At 35.6% G+C, this 12624-nt stretch overlaps 1 protein-coding gene across 2 annotated transcripts in view; it reads left to right on the forward strand.

Annotated features, from left to right (window-relative positions):
- Positions 1–12624, forward strand: part of Ten-m (teneurin transmembrane protein Ten-m) — a 231416-nt gene that overhangs the window by 68404 nt on the left and 150388 nt on the right. For both annotated transcript variants that reach the window (XM_076116239.1, XM_076116237.1), the window contains exon 3: positions 341–541. In XM_076116239.1, coding sequence (XP_075972354.1) covers positions 341–541 — 201 coding nt within the window. The remainder of the gene's footprint in view (positions 1–340; positions 542–12624) is intronic.

The following is a 12624-nucleotide window of genomic DNA, read 5'->3' on the forward strand; positions in this document are numbered from 1 at the left end:
TTTTTGGTCAACTTCGTGATTTTTCTAAATTGCTAATAGCTAATTGTGAGTAATAATTTAAGACTCAGAAAGACTCTACATTTGGAATCTTGTATCACGCTTGGTTAACGATCTGTGGGTTAAGCAAATCATGACGCGGTCATAATATATTTGAACACCGTGTTTCGGAGAGCAACTAATAAGTCGGTCCCGATTGTTGTCAATTAAGTTAACAGTCGTTAACAGTTATCAACAGCCACGAAAAAGGTGGCTTGAACAACATTGACACTAGATTGACCACTAACCAAACGATAAGAAGAAGATATATTGTATGTGCTAAATATTTGTTATTTTGTCGTAGGCCTGGGCCGGCTGCACCCGTACGGCTCGGGCAGCGGCAGCGGATCAAGCAGCGGCAGCGGGCGGCGGCGCGCGCGCAGTGGCCTCTCTGACTCGCCGACTGCGCCCGCCACGCCCACCTCGGCGTCCGACAACGCTTCCGACGCGACGCTCACCGACTCGGAGTTGCCGCTCGCCAGGGACTCAACTCTGCTCCATAACGGTAAGTACACCAATTGTGACCCTTTATGGTGTGTTAAGATTATAAGTGGTATACTTAGTCTACAAAAAATACCTCTGTGGCGCGATCGATAGTGTGTGCCCCGCTGATCATGAGGTTGCGGATTTGAATCCGCAGTCGGGCATAGTTGACCTTTTAAAATTTAGGCCTAACCCCTCCCTCATTACGGGAGGAGACCCTTGCCCAGCAGTGGGACATCAGTGGGGTACATTTATTATTTATAATTAAAAAAAAAATCTCAAAAGTAGTCCGAAATTAACTTGTCCGATTATTGGCAATAATCCCGCCTTCTTTTACGTGGGTTTAACACTTTAAGTGTTGAAATGCGTATTTCGTACACCTCCAGACAAAAAAACGTGATATTATGAATGTATGTAAAAAATATATACCATTAAATCATAAAGTTAAGAACTAAATCATAAGATTAAGCACCACAATTTCAGAGTAAACGTAAATTCGAAATTACTGTAACATCATTTCGTAATCTTTTGAATAAAGTTGTAGCCTTCCAGAATTTCATTACTAGATACCAACAATTGCCTAAGAAATATATTAATATGTGTCGCTATTGTACATACGTGGAACTTAATGATTGTCAACGTCTATATTTCAGATTTAGATCAAATAATATCGTAGTTTTTTGGGTAATGTAATATACTATATCTATTCTTTCTGTGGTCCAAATAGACTCTCCACTAAAACACCTAAAAGTGAAATGTATAGGAAAAACAATACTATCTGTATTGATGTATATGAAATCAGCCAATGATCCACACATCACATTTCTTTTTCTTGTTCAGTTGATTTTATCCAAAAAGTTTAAAAAGATACCAATCATTAACTAATGATAATAATTAACACTTTAAAATCTAAACAGCTTAACCAATTTACATAAAAAAATAATAGCTTAATTAACATGTTAAGTATTTTTCTCAAAAAAATCCCAACGAACGAAGTCGGGGCAAGAGTTAGTAGTGTACAGGTTGGTAAAGTTCGTGTGGGTCCCTCCACGTGGCTCAGTAATCTAATGCCTTCCCAACAGTTTGAGTTACATTTATGTGTTCATTTAATTACAAGCGCTTCTATTTAGGGCACTGTTTAATACTTTGTTATATTGACAATGAAATTATTATATGTATCTCTTATAGATTCATTAACTTTTATTTTAATAAAATAACGTATATTTAATAATAATAATTTAATGTTTTATGTTTCAATTATTCATATTATTATGTGGTTTTATACATTTGGTATTAAGAACAATTTGTGTTCATAGCTTAAAGAGATCTACACTGTTCTGAAATTCGTGTTTATTACTGATAATATTGAGAACCATTTGCGTAGTTTTAAGAAATATCAAACAAGCCAACGAACGAGTTTACTTTTTCATAATATTTGTTTCGGGTACAATTTACATGCTTTCGTTACGCGAAATTCCAAAATCACGAACATAAATACAAGCGAACGCAAACACGAGACGGCATTCCTCATCAATTAATATCAACTTAATCAAGTTTCACATAAAACCAAGCCCTCAAACATTCGCATTGCTGTGACGTCACAAATTCCATCAATTGCACGGATTATTTATTAGAATTTAAACGTTCGAGCCAAAGGGATGGCCCCAGTTAGACCCTGCGAGGAGACCGCGTTAAATGTGTTTGCTGAAATGCAAAATGAACCATGTGATTGCTACGGAATCGCATTATGCCAGTCCTAGATATCGACCCATGTGACACTGGAAAAGATATTTTTATTTTGTAGGGAACTGTATTGAACGTATTGCAAAATATTTGACCTGAATTGTGTCTAGTTGTAACAGTTTTGAAGTATGTTACAATAGAAATTACTCGTTAAAGATAAATAGAGAATGTCAAGGCGTTTTAATAATAGGTAGAGTAAGGAAGGAAAAAACATATATCCAGTACAAAATATTTCAAAGTAAAATTTTGTATTACAATTTTAAGCAGACATTTTTGACGTAAGACTTTTAATTTTTCCCCGTTAATATCGCTTCTAGCGGTCCCCTAAATTCATTTACCAAAGCACAGTGTGACACAGAGGCCTCTTGCGACGCTTTCCTAATGGATTTTTATCGTGTCGTGCTCCATGAAAATTGAACAGGAAAACCTAGGGAGTTCCGGTTTTAATTTGCCAACCATTGGATTCTATAATCGTTCTAGATTTCATTGAAATGCAATTTAATTGGAATTCCCTCGGTGTGATTTGAATCGATCGCGTTTGTGGGTCGACGTTATTTGGTATTTTATTCTGTACCGACTAAGTTCTTGGGATTATCTCCGCGATTCGTTTGCTGTTTAAATATTCAAATTACCTTCAGCGTTTCAAACGAAACGCGAAACGTATGTTACTTTACATTAGCGAAGTCGTGACTGATTAACACGGGATGAAAGTGGTCTCTCCTACTCGTACATCGTACATGCATGTTTCCAGTAACAGTATGATTCTAAAATGTTAGCTTGATTTGTAGTATTAGTGTGGTTATTGGAAACATTTCCAATAATTCCCCGCTATCAATATCGAGTCCACTTCCACTCAGCTAGGTATGGTTACGAGCAGTCCGACCGGCAACATGAACATTTACCTACACAATTTCAAATATTTACGTGTTGCTTCCAACATCGTTAGTTATAACTTGTAAATACAAATTACTAACGAACATTTCCGATACCGCCGCGTGTTTTCAATGTTTCACTTTCGTCCCTCAAAACTTTCAGTTGAAAATTTTGGGTCCAATGTTTGTTTACATACAGTTTTTGGGGTCCCAATTTAATTTAAACTATCGCAGCTTTTATTTGTCGTTTAGTACAACATTTGTCGTCCCGCGGTCGTTGCGTGGACCTTTGTTTGTGGTCGTGAATTTATTCCGCTTGTGTTTTGCTTTCACCGAATTCCGAGATAATTTGTCCGAACGTAATGGATGTAACGTTTCATCTTTAATTTGGGTCGTCCTGTGTCACTCGAGTTCATTTCCACTCGTTAATTAAACTAAGTGATACGATCCTATTTAGCGTTTTTCTGTCTTACGCGGGGGAGTACATTAACATAAGTAACTACTTGCCGTTTAGGTCAAGTACTTACACTTGAATTGAATAGTTTGGGGTTAATGCTCCGTGTAGGAACTTACTGAAATACTACAAGTTATGTTTATTAGACAAAACATCCAATTAGGCTTAAGATGTAAATTTTAATTTCATGACATAAATAGCGTCTTCGTCATAATAATTAGCGTCTAAACTGATAGAGCACTAACTTTGTATGTTAAAGCACTGACTGTGGTAATAAAATGGTGATATTCATAAGTTTAACATGAACACGGAACACCAATCAACGAATGTATCTATGCAGAACGGTGGCGTATCACAAATCGGGCGAATAGCCGTCATAAACAGGCGACAAGTCGTAAATGTGATCTCGCCCAGCGAATGTGTTAAACAATTTGATACGCGGTAACAATGACGTTTTTATGTCGCGATATTTCGGTAAACCTACCGAATGTCGCCTTTAATTGCTCACATTAAACGCATGCTTGTGACGAATCGTCGAGCGATAGATGGATCCGAGCTACTTTTTCCAAACACAAACACATACCCGTCCCTCTCACTCCCCACACAAACTACTGCAACAGAAAGGGACGCCAACAGATAGTGTTTCAGTAAGCGTGGGATAATCATAATGAAAGCCGGAAATTCGTTAACGAATATGGCAGCGCTTCGTTAAATTTTATGTGTGTTTGTTTAATGAATGAATGCCTTTTTAAATTTCCATATGGTGCCGTCCTGTTTTAATGATCGCGCCGAGAGTCGGACTTAACAAAACAAATGTGGAATGAGTGTTACGAAGGATCATTAATCTATTAGTGAATGTATAAGAATAGATGGAAGTGTATGGCGATATTAGCTCCGGCGCGGCGCCGCATCCGCGTCTTTCACTATTTTACGCCCTGAAATTGCGGAATTAATGTTTCCGTATTCATCCATCAAGGGGATACTGTGAAATTTCGTTCGCTCAAGACATCCCCTTAATCCTCAAGACGAATATCTCAAACTCACGGACGGAGCGGAATAATCGCGAGTTTGTGACGAGCTGAAAAAATTATATAATTCGTCACTTAATCCGAGCATCTCGAGGGGTTAGTCAAACAAATACCTAGTATTAGTTGTGACAAACGCAGCCTCGTGTTTTATGTGATCAAAAACGAAACGAAACGGTTTTGACGTGCTTTTTGTCGACAAAAAAGTTTTACACATTCACTCGGTTTGAGGATTTGCTTCGACAGGGGAAAATATGATGCTGGATATTTCACAGAGTAAAATAATATTCTTACTGGTTTAATTGCAAAAAGTTAAATGGTACTTTGAAATCTCATTTTAGATACTATCGCTTAAAGGTCTATCTAATTCCCGGGATCGCTGTCTTAGAAAAATAAACGATTAAAAGTGTATTACAAAGGACTGTCGTACCAAAAGGGACGACAGTAGAGAAGATTTTCACAGTACATTGAGCGTAAAAATTCAGCCGAAAACGGAGACGATGGAAGAAATACCGTAATGCGTAATGAACTGAAATCTTTTACTACGTTCGTGTGACCCGTATGCAAGTTCTGAGCGACGAGCGAGGTTCTTCCAAACATTAGACGTGGTGCTAAGTTGCCTCCCTGAGGGACACCGTATCTATATTAGCCATAAAACAAATCTGTTTATTGTATTTCGCTCATCTTCCATCGTACTGTCTTGTTGAAGTAAATCCGCTTGTAATTTGTACCAAAAGCTTTATGCGACAAACCATGGCACAAAGCTACAACCTTCTTAGTTTGGTCGAAAGCACAAAGGAGTTCAGTACCGAGTCGCCAGACCCGAAAAAGTACGAGTCCTTTGAGGGACCAATCCTTTAATACTAATTGAATCATAATTTAGGAGACTGGAAGTTTCTTTTTATGTAAATCTTTTTTGCTTGTGAAGGCTCAAAGGCTGGGGACGTAATAATCTTGAGTTTGAAAGGTTTAGAAAGCACTCGTACATTTGGGATTGAAATAAACGTGTTTCATTTATGTTTCCAAGGATTGTTAATATACTTTGATTGTACGGATTCTTGTTTATGTTTTTTACTTTATTACATTTTCAGTTAGCAACAGTATGGACTATTTTTTATTATTATTATATTATATTCGATTTCACGTTTACTTATTTTCTAATATAACAAAATTATTATGTTAATATTCTCGATATAGAATTGTATCAACATAAAACTCTTGAATTTAGATATCATTAGTACAGAACATTGTTTACTAACATTAAATAAACATAACAACAATTTCACTAACGATGTTAAATAAAATATCATTAGTTAATATAAATACATTACTGATATTAATGTTGTTTTCGTAATTCACCTCATATGGAACATTTCATAAACACATCCATTTGTATATTATTTATTATGAATTTAATGATGTATTTTGATTTTATTTTATCAGAGCTTATATTCGTTTTTAAGAAAATTATTTTATAAATTATCAATCGTTTGTTTACATATGGCGTTTTGATTGATCTGTTAAATCTGATAAAGATTTGAAACACCCGATTTTTACCATTTATGTAAATGTATTTTTGAATATCAATTTATAGGCAAATCGTTACACAGCAAACGACCGCGTAACCACTTTATAAAACATCGTATATCTCAGCAATAACCACCGTTTTACCAATATAGGTGAAACACGAAACTGTTATGCGTCATAACAGCAAGTTTACCTTCATCGTTACGTTCTAACTCCATAACCTATCCAATGCCAGGGTAATATCAAAAGACAATTTACTGTAGCACACGCGACAGCGGCGGCGGGCGCGGCGATAAATCTCCAACACAATTTCCGAAATTTTTCTATCACAAAGATTTACACTCCAGTCATCTTGGCGAAAGAAAATCGCACCTACAATCCTATTATCGATCCCTATTTCAGTACAATTTGCGAGTTGCGCGGGCGAGCGCAAGCAATTTTCAAACTTAAATGAAAATATCGGTCGGGGCAGAAAGACTGTAGGGAGCGTTTTCCACGTCTTCGCCTTGTCGATAGTTCACATCCCGTCGATGCCAGACATGATTCAGTCTGAGACATCCTTTGTGTCGACACACGTTTACCTTCGTTTTCAGCTGCATATACAACTTCGTAACAATGTAACGGAAATATACTTTCGCTTGTAGCATCACGCCCAATTTTAACATTACCTAAATTCTGTAATTAAAAGTACGAAAAATAAATGAGGCTGATTTTCTTAATGAAATTTCGGTAATTAGAATTTCATAGAGTGTTTTAATTAAATCGTGTCCTTATAATAATTGGATTCTAATCTTGATAGCCTCGTAATTGAGAAGTAGTTTTGATTGTTTAGTTTTTAAATTGATAATAATATAGCAGAAAAGTTGGCGGTAAATGATGGTGAATTAGTCAATTGTAACAAAGTGGTTATTGGATTTAATTACGATAGTTAGCTGGGAGTTGTGAGTGGTAATGACTGTCTAGGCTTTGTAACTGACCATTCAGCTTGCCTTTCAAAGATGCGGTCACTGGTAATTACTGAATTGAAAGCGTCTGTATCCTCTTAGTTGCTTTGTGCTGCGTTTCCAATTATTTTATCGCGACTTAGTTTTTTCAACTGTACACAGAACTTGTGTATTTGGCAGCTATAGACAGGTTCAAGTAAGAAATCGCCGGACTTAGAATAAAACTAATTGTTGTTAACGATATTCCAAAACAACAAAATATTTAGAAACCTGACTCATCATTCAAATCTGAGATCAAAAGTTTAATTTCTATACAATTCCCAAGATATCAAAATAAAATACCAACATAACACATTCAATAAAAACCCACTCCACATAAAAACCATTTAATTATCATGAAATCCGCAACCATTCTTCAGAGTTTCGATAAAGCCGAATATTAACTTGTACATTGTCCCACTCAATTTTAAACTTGAAGAGAAACAACGGTATCACTACACTGTATTTTATATGAAGACAAAAGCAGTTTTCTGGACTGTATATTGTATAAGTAATAAAATAGCCGTCGTGCTCTGATCGGACCGATATCGTGTACAATCGAAAATTGGAAATTGTTAAATATTCTCATAATATAGGTATAATATTATGTAGCAGTTATGATCGGAGCTATTTGATTTATAGTTTGTACTGTTTTGATAATTATGAATCATGTAGTGTGCAATATGTTTGATTTTGCTGTCAATATGCAGTCGAGTCTGCGTAAAATTAAAAAATTGTGTGCTTATAAATCCATCACTCAGTAAGTTTTTTTTTCAACCCATTTCTGTCCCACTGTTTGGCAAGGGTCACCTCTTAAAGATGAAGGGGGGCCTTGAGTCCACCACGCTAGCCAAGTGAAGGACTTTGTATACCCTCAATAAATATATAATATGTGATCGTAATCAAATCGAGTTTTTATTTTATTGTAAAATCCTTTTTCATCGTCTAAAATACATACTTTTCTTAAACAAAAAAGCCCCAGAAACGTTCTCCACATTTCCTCTCAATAACGTATGTTCTCTGAAAATTTTCAAGTAGCAATACGTTTTAGTAAAATACCTATTGATATAAGTTGGAACAGTGAGTGCATTGAGCCAACGCGGGCACAAAGGGAGGGTATAAGCGAAAGTAGCAATTTTGACGCCCTGTAAAAGATTTCCTCATTTTCACTAAGCGAAATTTACCATTCCCATAGCCCTTATGCCGTTGGAATAAAGCCTATTATCCAACAGTTTAACTGTTAGATAAAATATGGTTCTTTTAAAGCAGATGCCGTGTTCCTTTTTTCCAGAAGATATCTGAGAAAATTTGTAATGATTGTTTATTATTTTCGGTCTGTTGTATTATAAAATAGTGAGGCCTTTTTATTAATGGAAGTTTTGAGCTCGATATTTATATATTTACAGGATATAATCATACCTGCTTTTTGCTGGAAAAGTATTTTTTATCCGTTTGTTCCAGGACAGGAATCAACTGTCAGTAAAGCGTGAAAAAATATCACTCGCACTCTCTCCTTACCCATTATATCTTTGACGCATTCATTATTTTCAATTTTATTAGATTAAAAACATGTAACAATGAAATCATGTTGCATATAACTTCAAACTACATACAGTAAACATTCGCCATGCGTAGGTCTATGTTTAGACAACAAATTCAAAATCCGAGGTCTTTAAGCACGCACCACAATAGCGCTGAAAATGTACTGTTACCACGCGCGTATACACACATATAACACACACATGTGACTCAAAATAAGACCGACTATACGTCAGACCGGAGGAAAACATCAATACAAAAAAAAGTAGTATAAAAGTATTTGTCTCCACAAGAAAATAAAGATTTCTACGTCATAGTCGAAAACACTTGTGAAAAACAAGTCGCACGGAAAGTTACAGGCGATAACAGAATCAAATTCTATCGTGACAATGTAGGATGTCAAGTAAAAATTTGTGCAAAGAAGTTGTTAACAAAAATACGCCGCGGCCCGCAATGCCTGCGGGGGCATGATAAGGCGCCGGGATCTGTAGTAAGCGGCCGCCCGGGGAATCGCTCCTGCATTGGCGCAAAACTAAAGAAATAGCGGTGTAGAGTGATCTACTTTAATAGCTTTAAAACTAGGCTATAAAATTGGCAATAGTTTTGCTCTCTATTACATGGGCTTAACGTTGTATTTCATACATCTATGTGTTAGGGTGTAACAGGTATGGGTAATGTATGTTTGAATGTATTTAAATTAGGCTATTATGTTAAATTATTGTCTTCGCCTCTGTAGTTTAGATGTTAACAGCTTGTGTCTTTAGGAACCAAGTAATATAAACTACTAATTCATCGAATAAAAATAACAATGTTATCACAAAATTATGAAATGCAGTCCTTCATCCGTCGTAAGGTAAAGATGATATTGATGGAAAACCAAACATTTACTCTTATTATTGTTTTATGTTACTTGAAAATTTGTAAAAGTACCCTTTTAAATATTATGAACATATTTAACATATCACAAAACTGTGGACTTACTATAGTTTTATCCAACTCCCGTTATAAGTTTATACCTTATACCAAGTACCATTCGGCACTTACAACCTGTTCGTGGAATACCTAAAGATCTTCGCCTGTTCGCTCTCAGATGTTTTCAAACAAAACCAGTATTGATGAGTTAATTAACAGCTTCTTAACACAACCTTCTTCAAAACCATTATTATTTCTTTCTAATTGTTCGGTACAGTTTTCTTATAATTTTCCAAGTTAAGCAAATGATACTCGTGTCATTTGGAATTTTATTTATGCTATTTCGGTGATTAAATGAAATTTTACTTTATATTTAAGGTATATAATAGGAATGAATTTTTTATGTACCTACTTCATTTTGACAATTTGACACTAAAAGCTCAAGTTTTCAATAATCGTGATATCTTTTCTAGAAACTGAAGATTTGTTTATGTTTTGAACATAAACAAATCTTTTGCTATGTTTTACCATCAAAACAGCTGAATCGAGAACCTCCTCCTTACTTTACGTAGGTTAAAATCCTCTTTTGTTGCTTCCAAACATAGACGTCATTCACAATAGTGGTTTATAATAAAAGTTCTAGTCAGTGTTGCGTTCAATACATTCCATACTCTCTCATTGTGAACCTTAAACCTATACATAATTCATGGAACAATAAAAACCGATTTGCGTACTTCGCTTCAACAAAATTCCATTAAAAGTCTCACAGTACGCAGTTATATTTATTTTTACATTTTTTTCAGCACAAAAGAATATTCGCGGTCCCGAAATTGAGTTAATCTTACAACTTTTTACACAGAAATACAATGGAGATGAAATAAAACAAATAAATTAAATTATACGCGATTCTAACAGATTGTCGCGATATCCTTTAAGAAAAGTTTTTAATTTATTACACAACTAGCTTCTAAAAAGTATATAAGGCAGTTAAGTCTTTCTCTTTAAAAAAATCGTATTGGGTTCCTCCTTTATTATGATTATTAATGTCGAAACGTAGGTGTATTTCTGACACCTCTTGCTACACCTTTAGGTATAACAAGTGATATTAAGTATATTTCTACTTTATTATATTTCAACGACCACAGCGTTAACTCTCAACAATTCTCAGTATTACCACATTACTCTCATGAACGCGAACAGCGACCACAGTAAATAAACAAAATAAATTCACCCGTAATCCACTACGTTCCTAAATATAAAACCCTCTTTACCCTTTAAACGTTCAATTTCGTCACCATATTTACGTTCACACCTAATGTTACCTAAACGTCTGGCCCATTATAGGCTGCGACTAAAAACGCAAATTCGACGCGTCGCCCCACACCCTGCACTGGGGGTGATACGTTACCACTGGCGGGTGCAGCGCCGGCACTCGCGGGTGCATCGCCAAATGCGTCATTACGCCTGCCAGACACAATGCACACGCGTGTGTGTGTGCGTGTGTGTGTGACAAAACATTGTGTTGCCGTGTGAATGATGTTTGTAATCAATTCCAACATTTTATTCTGACGCTTTTTGGGGTGTAAATGTTTTAATTTCGGTTTTTGATTGATCGTTCTGTTTACGGTTGAGTGCTTATAATTCGCTTAATATGTTTTTGTTACTAGGTTTCTTTGGCGTGTGGACTTTATTAATATTCTAGCACATATTTTATGGAGCGCTCATTTTTTATGTACTTGATCTCATGGCGAACCCGCAGAACATAGAGACTGTTGTTCACATTACGTTTTATTAATCAATTCTTTCATTTACTTTTTATACGCAAAAATATGTATAAGAAAAAAACTCCAAGGTCTCGTACAATTCCACATTATTATATATTTTAAGAAGACATACCGAATCCTATATTCCCCGCGTCGTAATATTTGGGAAGCAAAATATATCAATTCCACTTCGACCTAGAAATATTATTATTCGATAACTCGACGCCTCGAGCGCGGTCGCGCAATCCTAAACCGATTGGAGGTCGATGCGAGGCCTCAAAAGCTCCCATAATATACCATTATCACGGGAGTCAACACACCCTTGAACTAACCATTATACTGTACAAATCCCTACTTACTTTGCTGTCAATCTCACACCTAAGGCCAAAGAACGAGAAATCTGGATGATCCCAAATTAGATACGCGGTAACGAGGCGGCTTCCAAGGCTACGATAATGGGTTTTCTTTGCTGAAGGGAAAAACCAATTTCGTTGGTAAAACATCAAAATATCTAAGTCAAGTTGAAGATTATCCCGGTAGTAGACGGTAAGTATCTTACGTCTTGATATTACTTTGTTTGTGTGCCCGTGGGCCGCTTATACGTGAATATTTTGATGTGCTCCCGAGTTTGTTGCTACAATCGATGATATTGGAAAACTTGGTGCATTTACCTTCTTTTAATACGTGTTAAGACATACATGGTGGCGTTATTTTTTATGTGAGCGCATAATGTTACTGCTTTACTTTTTCCTTGGTTACTTCTACAGATATTTTTTGTTTCGTTGAAACGTTTACCTAATTTGCGATTTTGTTTCTCTTGATAGCTTTACCTTTTATATTCATTTTGAAGAACAAAAACGGATGTTTGCAGAAATTTCAATGTTTAATTTCATTGAATTATGATGATAAATACTGGTATGACAAGATGTATTGATGAGAATAAGGCAAGAGAAATTTATAAAGATAGGACCAAGTGGCGTTCTTTGGTATGTACCTTCCTCTATGGTAAAAAAGCGTAATACTATGTTTGTGACTTATGATTTTTTTTTCTTACAATTTGCTAAGTAATTATTTTCATCACTACTATACTATTCTTTCTATAAACCCATGTAACTATTTCCACAATTCAAAGTAATTAATTAACCCTATTACCTAAATTGGTACTTACAACCTCATAGAGCACTAAGTTGCAATACATCGTAACTCGAATTGCAATATAAAACCTCGTTTACGTGAAATAGCAGCAATTTTCAACAGGATTCTTTGCAAAAAAGTAAATTACATTCA

Source organism: Anticarsia gemmatalis, chromosome 7 (genome assembly GCF_050436995.1).
Source record: "Anticarsia gemmatalis isolate Benzon Research Colony breed Stoneville strain chromosome 7, ilAntGemm2 primary, whole genome shotgun sequence".
Lineage (NCBI taxonomy): Eukaryota > Metazoa > Arthropoda > Insecta > Lepidoptera > Erebidae > Anticarsia > Anticarsia gemmatalis.